The 18,436-nt window shown below is 37.5% G+C and overlaps 1 protein-coding gene across 1 annotated transcript; it reads right to left on the bottom strand.

Moving 5' to 3' along the window:
* Nucleotides 1-771: 771 nt before the first annotated feature.
* On the bottom strand, nucleotides 772-18,244 carry LOC139723732 (uncharacterized). Its single transcript, XM_071634948.1, has 2 exons — nucleotides 16,733-18,244; nucleotides 772-918 (listed from the first exon to the last, which is right to left on the bottom strand). The coding sequence occupies exons 1-2, from the start codon at nucleotides 18,242-18,244 to the stop codon at nucleotides 772-774; spliced, it is 1,659 nt and encodes a 552-aa protein (XP_071491049.1).
* Nucleotides 18,245-18,436: the final 192 nt, after the last annotated feature.

Here is an 18,436-nt window from a genome sequence, read left to right as displayed (position 1 = left end):
AATCATGTTTTCTGTAACAATGTTTGATGTAAGGATGTCCTTTGAATTTGAATGTTGGAGTAAACCAGATTATTCCTTGGTTAACATAACAAGTACATAATGAACTCAGCTCTCATTGGGAGGCATTAGATTAATTTCATTTAATTTGTATTTAATTGGTATTTTTTTCTCGATGCGTCATTTCAATTTGAGAAATGTAGTACCAATGGATTCCACATTTATCAAACAACATCCGTCTGTGGCTACTACAACTTGCATGACACAGAACCATGAAGGGCGCCATCTGGGCAAAATTTTAATCTCTGCATTCATCCTGTGATCGTATGAATGCTTGCTAATTGCTATTTGATTTATTTCGATCGCTAGAAGCATCGATATAGGGTGGGGATGAGGAAACACGGTAATAGGGGGCAATTCCAAATAGTACAGGTGTATTCGGTCTAAGCATGTAATGACCATTCAAGATTTGGAGGGCCTGAGGCTCTCGTCACACTAGGCATTTTCACATCAGCCCGATGTTTCGAAATAGCGCGCTATTTTCTGACTTGGGAAAGTAAACAATATCTCGAGCTTGGATTTTTATCGGGCTGATGTGAAAACGCCTATTGTCCCGATATTGCCACAGGATGGCTAGGCAAGATATGGAATTTTCAATTTCGCGCGCAGTTAGCCCTGAATTTTGCTAAACGCTGATCAAAAGCCAAAGCCAGTACATTTGTACCATCTTTCGTTAGCAGCGTGAGAAACTCCACCGGTGGTTATGCGAAGGCTTTAAGATGCCCCCACAGAGCCGAATTCGTGAATATTTCCTTTGTCGAGTGTCCGTCTTTGCTCAACTTCGGGACAGTCTGACGCCTGCTTGACGATGTTCAAATTCTCCTTGGTGCGATATTTGAGACTCACTGCTGTGTAGTCACACTGCACAGGACGTAGAGAGGATAAATAAAGAGACCTTGAGCCAATGCTGTTTGTAGTTTTATGACGTGGTCTGTGAGTGCCGATCGTGGCTTCTTCTATCCGGTAGTAGCCTGCCGGGGTTCCGAAGCTGCCGCGCCGGCAGCTCTTCAGGATGCTGTATAATGTTCAGCAACTCAAGCGTGCGGCGGGATGCAGTGAAGTATGCTAGGCCGATAGATGTTGGTCTATTTTAAGATTAAAATCACAGCACCATCAACTCTATTGCTAACCAGATATTCATACAAACCCTCACAAACCGTATCACCGCAGAAGGATCCATGTAAGCTGTCTGTGTACATGTACGTTTGCTATGTTATGTATTTGTATATATTATGAATTTATGCAAATTATCTCTGATATTTTTTTGAATGATACATGTATAAGTAACTGTAAGGGGAGGAACTGATTCCCACTGAGATCACATCTTATAGAAACAAACAAAAGTCACGCAAAATGATGATTTCTTTCGAAGGGATTGACATTTTGTAGGAAATGTCTGTATCGTGTTGATAACGATATACTATGTTTGCGAAACGTGTACTGCAGGGATAGTCTTGGATGTTGGTCAGTAGCGACGAAGAACGGAGATCAGAGAAAGTTCGAAGAAAAGAGACTCATCTTTTCAAAAGAATGTAACCCACTGCTGTTTGTACCTAATTCAGATGATTTTAGACTTTTGTTGATACTCGCAATTCCTAGAATTCATATTCATGTAAAGTCATATAATGATAAACGTTTTGTTGTATTATTGATACAAAATGCTAACGCGGGATTCCGTAACTGTTTTGTGGTTAAAATGTCACAAAGATACAAATATAACGTCATTAAATGCGGAAATGAGAGTCTGCAGCTTTCCCCCTGTGTGTATATGAACAATAATACGTTGGTGTTTGTAGCAAAACGTATTTCCAGCAGTGTACGAAAGGCATGCATCGAGGTGTTGGATGCAGGTCTGTGGAAAAGAGAAAATTCAACTCTTTGTGTTCTTGAGAAAAAAAAAGAGAGAAAAAGTTCATATTGCTGAGTGATATCTCGATGTCGCGTGTCACATAAAGTTGGTCCTATATTTCGTGGATAGTATATTATAGTTAGTGTGGCACATCCTCCGTGAAATTAATGTGCATGAACTCTGCTGCCAAGGAGACGTCTGCTCCATGTGCATATAAATTCTAACTTCTCCAACCGATTAAATTACTTTAAACTCTTGCCATTAATCCTGTCGTCATTAATGCGTATTTATCACGTGATCCGTAAATTTCTCTTGCATGATGAAGTTGCTGTGCATTTTCCTGTTATCATGCAGGGTGGATACTTCGAAAGCCCGCCGCACAAGATACGACTTTTGGTCGAATGACAGGCTTTGGATCCGAAATAAATCACAATAGCCTCAGAATAAACATGCTTGCTTATTTCAGATCCAAAGTCGCTTAGTCGTGCAACCGAAACTCGTGTAGTGTGCGGCGGACTTTCGGCGGACTTTCAGCGCACAAACTCTAGCCATAGCAAGATTGTTAGTGACATCCCACTTGACCGACACCCACGAGTCATACAGCCCACGAGTTCGACGTTGAAAACAGGTCCATGAGTCATACAGCTCACGAGTCATACAGCCCATGAGTTCGACACTAGGTAAAAACAGCCCATGAGTTCCACAGATATAACACGGGCCTGAATGCGTCGGTCTCGTGGGCCTTGTTGGTGTCAAACTAATGGGCTGTATGACTTGTGAGCTGTATAACTCGTTGGCTCTATGACTCGTGGGTGTCGGTCTCGACGTGCACCCAGATTGTCCCCCCCCCCCCCCCCCCCCCCATTCATTTCCTCTTCTTTTTTTTTTCAAACCGAGCTTTGATTAAAATGTGCCTTCGGTGGTCCCATGGACTTCACTATTACATGTATTAGGACCCACTGTAATGAGCATGACATTAACATTGAACACTGAAAATGCACTTCTGCACTTACAAGATTTGCCGTCAAGCATGTTTGATACTAAAACACTAGGCGTGAATTTCTTGAAAGCATCTCAGTAGTTCTGTAGAAAGGACAGGCCCATAACTTGGGGGATGGGGGTTTCAGTGAGTTCTGCAGGACCCCCCCCCCCCGCCAAAAAAAAACTAACAAAAAAAAAAGAAACAAATAAATGTAATCACGAATCGTAGGCGTTAGCACTAAGCAACAGAAATTTTTAAAAATACCAAATTTTGAACCATTGTAAAACTAATCTATCTCCTTAAACCCCCACTTCACTCCAGCAATCAAATAAGTACACTTTACAACGCTTCATTCACTAAACTATTCCAAATAAATATATTTCCACTTCATTAACTGCAAACCTAATTTCCTTGTCATAATTGCCAGTTTCTTTCCCCTTTAATACTTTATGCTATTATTTTCTGAATTGTGTTAAAGGGACTGTACAGTACTGGTTGAGGTGAGGATTCAGCTTAAATAGCGAGATATTTAGAAATCACTCTATGAAATGTTAAAGAGCATACAATTCTAATAAATGTGGTCTGTCAATTTTATTTGGATCGCTTTTTGGGATATCTCAGCCATATTTAGGCCACTTTTCAGCAAATAAGCATTGAATCCTTCTTGAAAGTTCATGCTCCTTTATATTTTATGAGAGGTTTCTCATTATCTCACCAAAAAATGTTATAAACCTGACTCCTCACCTCAACCAGTACTGTACAGTCCCTTTAAATGATGATAAAAATGTATTTCAGCATTATGAGCGAAAAATTCACAAGCTTAAATCTCGCTGAATTACCGCACAGTCCTGCAAAAAATGTCTGCCCAATGCGTATCTCGAATTTCCACAAGATCGTAATGTCATGTCATATACACTGTACTTTCCGTATACACATGCACACACACACACACACACACACGCACCCACGCACACACACACACCCCTACACACACACACACACACACACACACACACACACACCACACACACACACGCATACACACACGCACAATTGTTGCTATTCAGACCCTGCTCTTGTGTTTGATAATCGGCTTTCTCGCCAAGCAACTTGTGCCGTATAATGAAAGATCACATGAATGGGAACAAAAAAGAAAGAAAGAAAAAAGTAGAGTCTAGCAGGACAATCCGGTGACATCTTGTTTTCATGTACCCCAAGCTTCGTCAAGACACACCGATTATCCACCAGTTGAAGCCTAAGTTCTATTGTGCTGCCCCCTTTCAAAATCGCCTTTCCCCCAAATAAAACATCCTTATTCAAACAGGCTCCGATGAACCGTGTTTGCGATGGAGATCTGGATTACCTAGCCAACGCCAAATAGTGGAGCGGCATAGCTTGAAAAATTAGAGGAATTGTGCATTTTATGATAAAAGCACCAAATTTCGCACACATGTTGACAATGACATTTGAAATAAATTCAGATATTGGGCCATCGTAAATAGCGCCCTCAGCGGCCATGGCAGCCATTTTTCAAAATGGCCGCCATAAATGTCATTTTTCGTAAAGATTTACAAATTCCAGAAGGGAAAATCAATAAGATTCTGCAAACGAGTGGGAAATAACATTCAAAATAAATTTAGATATTGGGCCATCGCAAATTGTGCCCTTAACGGCCATGACAGCCATTTTTCAAAATGGCCGCCATAAATGCCATTTTTCGCAAAAATTAAAAATTTCAGAATGGAAAATCAGTAAGATTTTGCAAACGACTGGGAAATAACATTCAAAATAAATTCAGATATTGGGCCATCGTAAATTGCGCCCTCAACGGCCATAGCAGCCATTTTTTTCAAAATGGCCGCCAAAAATGCCATTTTTTGTAAAAATTTACAAATTTCAGGAGGGAAAATCAGTAAGATTTTGCAAACGTGTAGGAAATAGCATTCAAAATAAATTCAGATGTTGGGCCATTGCAAATTGCGCCCTCAACGGCCATGGCAGGGATTTTTCAAAATGGCCGCCATAAATGCCAGTTTTCGTAGAATTTTACAAATTTCAGAGGGGAAAATCAATAAGATTTTGTAAACGAGTGGGAAATAACATTCAAAATACATTTTAGGTGTAAGGCCATCGCAAATTGCGCCCTCAACGCCAATGGCGGCCATGTTTGAAATTGGCTGCCATAAATACCACCTTTTCCTCTGAATTTACTAATTCCAAAAGGAAAAGTCAATGAGATCTTGCTCTCAATTTAAAAATTTCGTTTGAAATATATCTTGCGCCTATGTATTACATTTTTGTAAATGCGCCCTCAATGGCCATTGCAGCCATTTTTCAAAATTGCCACCATGGATTCCATTATCTTTTATTTCCTGATTTCACAAAAGGAAAAGTCAATAAGATTTTGCACACAATTTGAAAATTATGTTTGAAAAATGAATATTTGTATTAGATTATTATAATACTGCCCTCAACGGCCATGGCCGCCATATTCCAAAATGGCTGCCATTGTCATAATCATTTTCTTTAAAAAAATGGTAATTTCAGAAAGAAAAGTCAACAAATGTGTACATGAATTAAAAATCATGTCTAAAATCAAACAAAATATTTAGCTGGATTGCATTAACTTTAGAAATTGTTCCTTCGCAAATTTTCAAAAAGAAAAAAAAATGCTAATAACGTTAATCGCAGCCATTTTCCAAAATGGCTGTCATAGATGCCATTTTTCTTTTATGAAGATGTCCTAATGCCGGAAGAAGACAATAAAATTTTTTTTCGCAAGTTGACAATTTCTAATACAAAGAAGTTTAGACATTGAGCCATCATAAGCTGTGTTCTCAATGGCTATTTCAGCTATTTGTCAAAATGGCTACAATACACTCTTCTTTTTTTGTCTTGGAAATTTGCTTAACTTCAGAAGGAGAAGGCCGTAGAATACTCGCAGAGACATTATATATTCTGAAATATGGTGTTAAAGAAATCATTTGAGGAGCAACTAAAATAAACAAGGCAAATGCTTAGCGATTATATCTCACCAACGATGAATGCATATTTTAGGTGGCAAACATGAAAAAATTCCGAAAAAAAGAGTGATATGAATATCCAGGGATAATGGTGACATGTATTAACTTTGACAGTAACACCATATCATTGAATATATGGGACTATATGACGTGTATCTATTCTAAAATGTAACTTCCTAAACATTCTTAAGACAGATATGAAAAAATGGCCTTTCATTTTACGAAAAAAGTTAATTTACTTGCTACGCTTCCTTAAAAACACATACCTTTGATATCCATACTGTTAGCTGTCACACACGAAATACTGCAATTAGAATTAAACTGAAAACATGAATTTAGAACTAACCCATCAATGAAACCTTTTTTTAAATTTAAATTTCTTTGAACACCAGATTGCATTAGATATAATGGCTGTTTAGCAGTATTCTATTAAGCAAAACAAAAAAAAAAAAGGAGTGTGTGGGAGCCATTTTCGAAGAGCTGCTATAGCCGTTGGGGACGATGTTTAAATGGTGGCTCAATATCTTCATTTCAAATTCAAATTCAAATTCAAACTTGAATTTATTTGAATGTCTTTTGTCAATTTGCACAAGAAATGGTATTGTCTCCTTCTTGCATTATCATATTTTCAAGAAATAAATAGCATCTATAGTGGCCATTTGGAAATGGCTGCCATGGTCGTTGATGGTGCCATTTGTAATGACCTCATAAGTTATTTTCTTTTGAATATGATTTTCAACATATGTACAAATTTCATTGATTTTCTCTCTGAAATTAGCAAATCTTTCCTTAAAAAAAGATAGGCAGACATCCATGGCGGTCAGCATGGCCCTTGATGGCGCCTTCTAAGAAGACCTTACACTTAAATTCATTTTTGAGCATAATTTTCAACTTGTTTGCGAAGTCTTATTGACTTTTCCTTCTGACATCAGCAATTTTTTTGCAAAAAAAAAGGGGGGGGGGCATCCATGGCAGCTGTTTTGAAACTTAGCTGCTATGGCTGTTGAGGGTGCACTTTTGGATGGCCTATTATCAAATTCAGTTTGAATGTAATTTTCAACCTTTGTGGAAATTCTGATTGACGTCTGCAACACTCTACGAAAAGACATTCCTGGTGGTCATTTTGGAAAATGGCTGGAATGGCCATTAAGGGGCAATTTGCAATGGCCCAATAAGTTTACTTTTAAATGTAATTTCCCACCTGTTTGCAAAATCTCCTTGGCTTTCCCTTCTAAATTTAGTAAATCTTTTCAAAAATATAGCATTTATGGCGGCCATTTTGAAAAATGGCTGTCATGACCGTTGAGGGCGCAATTTCCGATGGCCCAATATCGAGGTTTATTTTAAATGTCATTTCCCATTTATAACCGAAATTTCACGGACTTTTCCTTTTGAAATTAGCATTTTTTTTAATGAAAAGGTGGCATTTATAGTGCCCATTTAAAAAGAAATGGCTGCCATAGCCATTGAGAGCGCAATTTTCAATTGCCCAATATCTGGATTTATGTTGGATGTAATTTCCCGCTTGTTCGCAAAAAAACAGGAAAAAAATGGCTTTCCCTTGTGAAATTTGCATTTTTTAACAAAAAATGGCTTGTATGGCGGCCATTTCGAAAAAAATAGCTACCATGGCCGTTGAGGGCGCAATTTCCAATGGCCCAATGTCTAGATTTATTTTGAATGTAATCAACATTTATGGGCAAAATCTTATTAACTTTTCCCTTCTGAAATTTGCAAAATCATCGAAGAAGTGGCACATTAGACAGCTATTTTGAAAAATGGCTGTTGTGGACGTTGGGGGCGCAATTAACCATGGCCAAATATTTAAATTCATTTTGAATGTAAATTCCCACTTGTTTTCAAAATCTTACTGGCTTTCCTTTCTGAAGTTAGGAAATATTTTGAAAAGATTAGATTTATGGCGGCCATTTTGAAAAATGGCTGTCATGGCCGTTGAGGGCGCTATTTCCAATCGTCCGATAGCTAGATTTATTTTGAATGTAATTTCCCATTTGTAACCAAAATCGTATTGACTCTTCTCTCCTAAAATTAGCAAATTTTACGAAAACATGGCATTTATGGCAGCCATTTTGAAAAATGGCCGCCATGGACGCTGAGGGCGCTATTTACGATGGCCCAATATCTAAATTTAATCTGAACGTGATTGTCAACCTGTGTATGAAATTTGGTGCTTTTATCACAAAATGCACAATTGTTCGGCTATGCCGCTCCACTAAAAGGTCTTATAGTTGGGAAGAAAATTGTCCCCGTCCCTTGTACAGATCAAAGATGACTTTCCTCTCGGTTTTTGTGATCGTATGTGGCGAATTAAAAACTATCCAATCTATCCGTGGATGGATAATGTATCGTTTCATTGTAACTCATATGCATATATATACAATTTGTATATATATATATATATATATATATATATATATATATGTATATATATATGTATATATATATGTAATACATTTTATATATATGTATCATATAAATATATATATATACATGTATACCATATTCTATATATAAGGTGGATTAAAAACTGTGTATTTTTAACCCTATCTTGGTGATGCATCGTTGTAGGCCTATACGTCTTGTATTTCAATTCCAATGAGATGGCATATTTTTGGTTGAGATAGGGATTCAGATTTTAACTTTTCGCGAGATATTTAGAAACCAATTATATAACATAGTTATGAAAAAAAAAACATTCAGTACTAAGAGGAATTAAAAGATTATTTGATGAAAAATCAGTTTCGAGATATTCAGACACAAAGAAACTGGTCAAAATATAAAGGTGGGTCCCACCTTTTATTGGGACGACCTTGTTTTTAGATTTCTCAGCCATTTCAAAACCAATTTTCGTCAAATAAACTATAATTCCTCTTCGAATATAATTATGCTCTTATATGTTTCATAAATGGTTTCTCATTATCTTACAAAAAAGTTAAAAACCTGAAGCCCTATGCATCTCAACCATAACTGACAATTAGTTTTTTCCCCATCAAGTCTAAGAAATCACATTCTGCGGTGTGATGAAGCATCGTTCTATTAGGATTTATGTCTAATAACCTGTATAATGCCTTCGCATAATCATGTCAGAACAAATCGAAAGACTGTGTAGTTTCACATGAAGATAAATTTGAGGAATTAACTTTATATGATTTTTATATCGTTGTACATGTGTACTACTGTCCGCATCACGAATTGTTATGACCTTCCCATTATAAAACAATGATAGCAAACGAAGTTACAAAATGCTTTTGGAAATTCATAAATGTTAGAGCCTACTACCGTGATTAACTTGTCGAAATTTCTAAAATTTTTAACTGAATATTTGTTCTAGTTGTTACATCCACTAATTGTTGTGTGTGACTATGATACCGTCCCCTTTAGTATAGAGACAAAACACTCTGCCCCTCGAAATATGCAGGACAAAAAATTAAGGTCCCGTGTGTGAGAGAGTCACAACTAATACACGTAAAAGTTCAACCTTTATAATTCCATTCATCGCAAAGAGTATAGGGTGCAGAGGTGCAGAGGTCCCGCCTCACATCCAACTGGACCCCATTGAACACCAGCTATAGCGCAGCTGAATATGAGCTATCCAACCGTCTTCTCAGATAGAAAAAGAAAATGAAAGAAAGCAACATGCACGGGGAGGGGGAAATGAATACCCCTCTAGCAGTTTAATGGATGACGAGACGACATAATTAGATCGATGCTTCTTGGGAAGGAAGGGATTGGAGGCTGTATTTTACGTTCATTTTCTTTCCTCGAGAGACGAGTTAGGAGGCTTCTTATAGTGGAATCTCCTCACCGAGGCTCATCAGCTCGTTGGCTCCTTCAGAAGGACCTGATTGGAATAGGCTTAAAGGGGGAAATCCAGCCCAAATATTTGTTAGTCTGAGAACTTGATAAGAAAGAGTAAAATTTTACGAGTTCAACGGTAAAATTTTGATTGAAATCGGGTGAAAAATAAAGGAAGTTATGACATTTTGAAGTTTTTGCTAATTTTTCAGGAAACAGTTCTTGAACGGTCAATATGAATATGCAAATGGCAAAATGAGAATGTCATTCCCTCATAACTTGCCATATTGTTTGTCCATAAAATTTTGAAATTTCCAGTTTTTCATTAAAACGCAATAATTATGTTCGAGGCTTAAATCCTGGTAGATCTAACTGATCACTATTCTGAAGTTATTAAAACCAGGAATAACATCATGTTTTAGACTTCAATGACAGAAGTATTGAATTTTCATCATTTTTTTTTTTGTACACGATCAACGAAAAATTATGACAAGGTCAGCTCACTCATTATGCATACTCATATCCACTGTTCAAGTAATGATATGCAGAAATTAGCAAACCTTCAAAATTTCATAACTTCCTTGTTTTTCATCCGATTTCGGGCAAATCTTTACTGTTGAACTCGCAAGATTTTACTCTTTTTTATCAGACTAACTTATTTTTGGACTAGATTTCCCCTTTAAGTTTGCGTTGAATGATACAAACCACAACTTCTTCTCTCTTCATTTGATACTTACTCTGCTTAAGAGCCATGAGAGTATTCCTCCAAACGAACCAGCAACACACGGAAAAACAAGGGAAGATTTTTGTACCTTTTCATGCGCAAACAACGTGATAGAGAAGACGTCCATGCATGATTGTGTGTGCGTAGCTTCATCCCCTATTGCGCCATTGTATCCGCGATTGTCCGGTTTTGGGGGTCTTCGCTAAAAGGACGCCTACTGCTCTGTACCAGTGCCCCCCTCCTGAGTGCTAGACACGATTCAGATCCATTAGACGACTATGACAGTGTGTAATCTAGTGGATGTGATGTTTGTCAAGAACGTAAGAATTAAGTCTTGGGTTCGAATCCCATCTGAGGATACATGCCTATGAGTTTTATCATAACTCTTAAATGGCCATTATTCTATATATAAGCTCTGAACAATCGGTGCTTATTTACGTCGATGAAGGGCAATTTGTCAATCAGTTGCAATGAATCACTGGTTTGTCAACTAAAACCATTGCTATTTTGATGGTTCTCTTCCTTCCTCTGTTCTTCCTTTCTCCTATTGTTTTCCTTCTTCTCATCTTCTTCTCATTATCATCATCAATAGTATCTTCATTATTGTTATTGTAACTTTTATTTTCTTTATCAACACAATTGATTCAGACATTCTGATTTGCAGACGTGAAAGGGACACTGAAAAAGAAAATAAATCTGAGTGAAAGTTGGCGCCATTTATCAAAGTGACTGTTATCAACCGAGACGAAGCATTCAAAAAGATTATCAGACCCCTTCGTATGAAGTGAGTCGATCCCCCTTTCTAGCATATAAATCTTTCCTGTCCGTTGTATTATAGTCACTGTCTATCCAATAAATAAAAAAAAACTTAAACAAGGTTCAGAGAGCAAGGAGAAAGAAGACTGCGTGACGTTCGATGAGTCTACAGTACGTGACCCGCAGGGTGTGTCACTGTGCGTATAATTGTCAGTGGGTATTAACTTTCAATAGGATTAACTACGTCAACGGCCAGCTTTACATTGTACGCGATTCGGCAGCTAATGATGGACTTACTGTTAGTATTGCACAGGCGGTATATAGGACGCGGTACCATGAGAATAAAGTAGATGGGCATCGTCCGATTTGGGAAAGCTTCAACACACAAAGGAGATATTTTCTGCCTGGTGGTGTCTCAAGAATTTTTGTCCCATAGCCAAGGGAATGCTACAACCTCCATGATAATCCACCAAACACAAAATACCACATTCACATGACTTAGCACTCTTTCCTCATAAGTTTCAAGTATTCATCGTGAGTGTTTCGTATTAAATATGGTTCAGTAAAAGAGAAAAGAGAAATATGTGATATGAGTCCTTTGCTGGTCAAATTGTTCTTTGGCAAAATACTATAACGCATCTTTATTACTATCATCATTACTACTACTACTACTACTACTACTACCATTATTACTATCATTATTATCGTTGTTATTATCATTTTATTATTATCATTATTATCATTATTATTAGTAGTAGTAGTAGAAGTAGTAGTAGTAGTAGTAGCAGTAGTAGCAGTAGTAGTAGTAGCAGTAAGAGTAGTAGTAGTATTAGTATTAGTATTAGTAGTAGTAGTAGTAGAAGTAGTAGTAGTAGTATAGGTTTTCCCATTCATTTTCAAATTTTTTTCATTCAATTTCACAAATATTTACTTCAATTTCGTCGCAGGATGTCGGGAATAGGCCAATCTTACTTTCAAATTCGCTTTTTGTCGTTCATTTTCAAACAAAGTCCTTTCAATTTAGTCATTTAGCATACATTTTCGTCGGTTACAGTTCAAATTCGTCAGTCTCACTCGCAGCACTCAAAACAGCAGGATCGATTTCGTCTTTTGTCAATCATTTTCGTTAAATTTTCATTCATATTCGTCTCATATCTCTATCCGGTGTGATTTTCCAGTCATTCATGTATTTTTTTCCGTAACCGTTCACATTTTACATTAAGGAGTTAACATACACACAAGTGTCCCCCCACAAACACACACAAAACCAAAGATACACACACACACACACACACACACACACACACACACACACACACAAGCAATCCGAGTACACACTGATACAAACAGACGCACCGTTTCGCAAACGAAAACACTGACAAACGATTTCTGGGCAAACATGATTAAAGACAAAATTTAAGTGTAGAATTGTAGCCTGTTTAATGTCAAAGAATGGATAACATAATTATGTTTGCTGCTTTCCAGGGTACAAAATTTAAAGCTTGCTTCATGCATTATGATGCGAAAAACTGAACATTACGAGTTAAGGTTCAAAAGGTGACACTGACATACTGTACTGGGTTATGTCTTTTGACTGTCGTTTATCCTTCAATCAATTTTGGTTTGCAGTCATGTTTTTCGTGTGTATTGTCTAAGCAAATGGTTAGGGGATAATGTGTAACGATACAATTTACGAGAGAAAGTAAAAATATGTCGGCTTAAAGTTGGTTCACCATCAAAATAAAGAATCGACAACATCTGACTAATTTGAATGAAAAATTCATGAAATTGTGTGAACAAAAACGAATTTGATCTTCACATTCTGCGATCCGTCAGCGGGAGGAATGAATTTGAATGACAATTGACGATTCTGAATGCTATGTCTTCGAAAATGTTTGACGAAAAACTAATTACAATGACAATTGACAAAATTGAAGTTAAGATTTGCGTTCCACGTACTTCTCGGGACGAAATTGAACAATAAATCTTTGAAATTGAATGACAAAAGTGCGAAAATGGATGGGAAAATCTATATTTGAATATGATTTGTGCCATGCACAGTTAAAACCATAAGAAACCAGCCCGGGGAAGCAAGTCTGTAAACTTTGGTTCTTGTGTTGAATTATTCCTTCACCCAATTTGAGATGTAGCTTACAAAGTAAAACAGACAATTCAGCCAAAGACAACCCAAATTCATCAGTATTCGAAATAGGCGCAAATGAATGCGAACAAAATTTATGTGTGTTTGCTTTAACGAATACACTGTACTGTATGTTTACATGTATGTAGTATATCTAAAACATATTGTATAGATACATGTATATATGGATATATTATACATATTATGCATGTAGATACAGTATACAGTATATAATATAAATAAAAAAATATCACATAAAACTCCAGCTTTTAGGGTGATAGTGTGTGGGAATTGCAAGCAGTAAAACATATTGAGTGGGATATGATATAGGTGAAAACGTTAAGGTGACACAAATTAGTGTCTCCTTAAAGTATTGATAATAACCATGTAGTGTGACATCCAAATATCTATATCATAAATCTACTTGTAGTTTGCATTTCACGCGCGATGTGATCTTAATCTCTCAAAAAAGACGTGTCTACAACATGGACTTTTACATTGTACAGTATCTACTTTTATTCGAAAGGACGTCATGTGCCTTATAAACTTCATGCTTTATAGTTACATTTGGCCAGGTGTTTGGCACAAGGTTCGATGATTACTGAGATTGTATGTAGTTCAAGATTGATTGTATACAACTTCACAATGATGTCGACATAATTATGAGACGACAAATACGTGTACACACACACACACACACACACATACACAGTACACATACACATGTACATACAGTCATAGGGGAATGCACAATAATAGATCAAAAAATAATCCTGATTTGACATGATTCGGTTTCAACGAGTTAATGAATTGCTCTGTATTATCATTATGATTAATATTACGCTCAATATTCGTTACAATCATAATTATTATCATTGTTATAATCATGTCATTAAAAAACTGCTACATACACTGTCATTGCTATCCACTATAGTAACCGTACAAATGGATGTCGCATATTATAGAATTCGAATAACAAGGCTATCATTGTAACATAATTATTGAAAAAGGCAATAGCTTGCTTCAATACTGAAGTAATCATAGCTACTTTATTGCAACACATCAAGAAATGTCTATTATTATTTCAAGTATAATAAAATTTATATACAATAATTATATAACATCGTTACCTAATCTTATATAATTGATATCAATATCACTGTTGAGATGTAGAGATGTATAAAAGTGAAATCGTAAATTTTGATTACTTTCTCATATAAGGTCAATTTTGATGAACCGATCTATCTATTTCTTCTGTTTATATGTAACCAGTTTGAACACATATAACATTATACAAGTTCAGTATACATGTCAATGATACTTCAAAGAGGCAGTCCCTATGACGTTTGAAATGACGAGAGTGACGTTGTGACATTAAGAAACGGAGATTGTGTGCTAGTGTTACGATTAGAATATGAATTGACTTTTGAGAGCAATATCTCTCAAGACCATCACATTAAAAGGTAGTATTGTATTGGTGGGGATGAGACTTAAACTTTAATTATTATTATTAATTTTTTTTTTTTTTTGCGAGGACCAAGAAGCCACTTATCAAATATAACAGAGCATGCTATTTTACAATAACTGAAAAGTTTGTTTGATGAAAATCGGTTTGGGGATGGCTTAGAAATCCCAAAACAAAGTAAATCAAAGCACTCGTAATAAAAGTGCGTCCCGCCTTTTATTTGGATTGCTCTGGTGTTTTTTTAATAGATATTCCAGCCATTTCAAAAGTAATTTTTATCAAATAGCCTTAATGTTGAATTCCTCTTGGAATTGCGTGCTTTTTCATATTTCATAACAGGTTTCTCATTAACTCACCACAAAATGTTGCAAACCTGAGGTTAGGTCTCAACCAAAACCATACGATCCCTTTAGGTGACGTTAAGAAGAGAACCACGATATACTCACGCTTTGGTGAGAGCAGCATTATTTAACGATCTCACGTACAATTGTAGCTCAGGTACTTGCTGTCCGCCATTGTGACACTTTAGCTTTGGTCGGAGATTACTACGCAAGTCGAGTGTGACACGTAAGCGCTTTATATTCAACCAAGCGATTGTCATAAAAACCAGCGTCTTGTATACAATGTATATTTTTCATCCTGACACCATGAAGAAATTCTATTCTATCTACGGTGTGTAACAAATCACTCTCCCCCGGTCTCCCTCTTAATCATACATCTTGAGAGGAGAGATATGAAAGATACTATATGCGTACAAGTCGTCGAGTATAGATGGAGTCATCAAATATCTTCAAAGCGTCACCATGGACAGTCATGAAAACCACGATTTATATGATGTCAAGGTATGCACTCTGTACAAGTACGTCTTTAGAGAGATGGTACAGTTTCAGTTGAGATGGGGATTCATGTTTCAAACTCTTTTAATGACAATTTGTTGAAATAATGTGAAACCTCTTATGGAACATGAAAGAGCATACAATTTAAGAGGAATTCAACGTTTATTTTACGAAAATTGGTTTTGAAATGGGTGAGATATCCAAAACAAATAGATCATGATAAAAAATGGGAAGCGCCTTCTATTTTAGAATGCATTGTTTTACTTTTTATTTGGATATCGCAGCAATTCCAAAACCGATTTTCATCAAACAAACTTTGATTTTCTCTTAGAATTATTGTATAATCTTTAAAATTTCATATACTGTTCTCGAAGGATTTCGCAAAAAAAGTTTAAAGCTGAATCTTCACCTCAAACAATATTATACCATAACTTCAAGCCTTATTCTAAAACACTGCGATTTCAGAGTAACCATTGATCGTTCCACATTCCACCCGTCTTCTTATCTCTGTATGAATTATATCAAAGGGAAGGTATAGTATTGGTTGAGGTGAGGATTCAGTTTTTAACTTTTTTGCGAAATACTTAGAAACAAATTTATGAAATGTAAATGAGTTTTCAATTCTTTAAGAGGAATTCACACTTATTTGCAGAAAAATCGGTTTTGAAATGGCTGAGATATCCAAAAACAAATTAAAACAAAGCAATAAAAGGTGGGTCTCACCTTTTGTTATGTAGAATCGCTTTGTTTTGGAAAGCTCAGCAAATTCAAAGCCAATTTTCATTAAATAAACTTGATAGATTCTATTATAGTTCATATCGTAACAGGTTCTCAAATGTTTCCAAAAATCATCGTCAAAAAAAGTTTGAAACTTAAATCCCCATCTCAACCGAAACTGTACTATACCCCTTAAATATAATTAACAATGGATACTTCAATTTGTACATAATATTGGAGGTAGCAACCGATCTACAGTACTCAAGTACAATAGGCACAACAAAATTGAAGAAATTAGTGTACTCAATTATTTCAGCTCATATTTAGCTGTCTGTAGCAGAGATGATTATGATTCAGTGTGGCTTGCCTGGACTCGACTCTTCGTTTTCTTTCTTTTTGGTTGATGGACGTCAAATCCAAGCACCTTTTTCTCTTGGCTAGTGTTACTGCACTGGTTAGTCCACCAGCTCTTGAAGTCTGGAACTTTTTGCTGCCAGGAGGTCTCCGGGTTCTTGTGGAGATGGACCACTTTCCTCAAGAGAAAACAGAAATTCACTTCAGGTCGCATCATGATAAAAAACCGGGCTGAATGGCACTCCACTGCGCCGCGCTCCCGCCACGCGAAGAACTCGTTGTAGCGCTCGTCATCCGCGTCCAGAGCGCGTATGTAATCTACGAACTCCTTCATTGAAACAAAATCTTCCAGGTGAATAAAGGAATTTGGTGGTGCTATTCTCTCGTAGTCCCTGCGGCTGGCGCCATATACTATCGGTACGATACCATTCGGCAAGCTCGTCCGCCACATCTTCTCCGTGATGTAGTCTCGACACTCGCTATTCTCCAGCGACAAATAAAACTTGTATTGCCCTAGCGTTTCCCGCGCTTCCTTTTCATTTAGTTTGCCGAGCGTTCCACACTTCCCGTACGTGTCTATCGGCAAGTGTTTCTGCAGTTGTTCAACAATCTCGTTCCTCCTCCATGACAGACGGTGACAATTTGAAGCCATCCACGCCATCAACTTAGTCTTCTTCGGGAGTGGTGGAAAACGGCTTTTTGCCTGCTTGTTGTAATGACAATAGGGAAAGTACATATCAGATATTGGCATATAGGTCATTGTGAGGTTGTATGGATTCGGAGTTCCCTGAGGAGGTGCGTACTCGGGATCGTGTTGGGGGCTCTCCCTGGAGTAGAACATCCAGAGTTGACCTGGGGGTCGGCTGGCCATGAGCTCTTCCAGGTGAAGTCTCTCGTGTAGGGAACCAACGATGATGAGTATATCCGTCGAAGACATGATATCCGGGGTGAGAAGACTCACGAAGCGCGTTTCCACCTGGCATGACGTCACACCAGGACAACTGAACCGGTGCCACTCTGTGGAGAAGTTTCCGATGAAGTGACTGCAGCGCGTAGAGCAATACTTGGCGATGCGAATGACGCATTTTGGCGCGCCGTACAGTTGGCTATGCTGCATCTTGTACAACACCCGGTTATCGTCCTTTTGCACTCGAGCTATTCCGCCCAGGTATTCCTGAATGTTGAAGTGAAGTATGTCCTTGTCAAGATTCACGACACTCCTCCTGATACACGTTAAGGCAGACTCGTGCATGACCTCGTCCACCAGGCTCGACAAGTTGGTGGTCGCTCCAAACGCCAGATCGTCGAAGCGTTTGGCAAGAGACTGCACGTCGTAGGCGTAATCATCGTAGTCGGTAGTGTCAATCGACGATGAAGTTCGCTTTCTGATGACGGCTGTCCATTCGGTGAGATCTACCGGAAGCTCGGTGAGTAGGAGAAGACCCATGCAGGTCACTGACAGCGACAAACACACCAAAGCGTACACACTCTGCTTCACCCTCCATTTCAAGCGAACAGGTGCCATATTCGTGTTCATCAAACAGAAGTTTCAGTCACTAGCGAAATCACAGACATGTCCCCCTTCTCTGAGTTATCCAGCTAAGTATTTCGCAGCATTTTCCCCTCGGTTTCTGCGACTAGCATTCAAATGATAATCATTCCAATGGAGCTCGCCTCAACTTTATTGTTGCTCCTCCTGTGGCAGCTTTTGGCTCGT

This window comes from Diadema antillarum, unplaced genomic scaffold, assembly GCF_040938485.1.
Source record: "Diadema antillarum isolate AM-2024a unplaced genomic scaffold, OU_Dant_1.0 scf00000198, whole genome shotgun sequence".
In the NCBI taxonomy this organism is placed as follows: Eukaryota; Metazoa; Echinodermata; class Echinoidea; order Diadematoida; family Diadematidae; genus Diadema; species Diadema antillarum.
Note: the sequence above shows the minus strand (reverse complement) of the source record. Positions and strands in the feature narration are given on the sequence as shown.

Coding starts and splice junctions, on each gene's coding strand:
- LOC139723732 (XM_071634948.1), bottom strand. CDS start 18,244: ATGGCACCTGTTCGCTTGAAATGGAGGGTGAAGCAGAGTGTGTACGCT. Junction 919..16,732: donor AAACGAAGAGTCGAGTCCAG/GCAAGCCACACT, acceptor CGTCCTGTGCAG/TGTGACTACACAGCAGTGAG.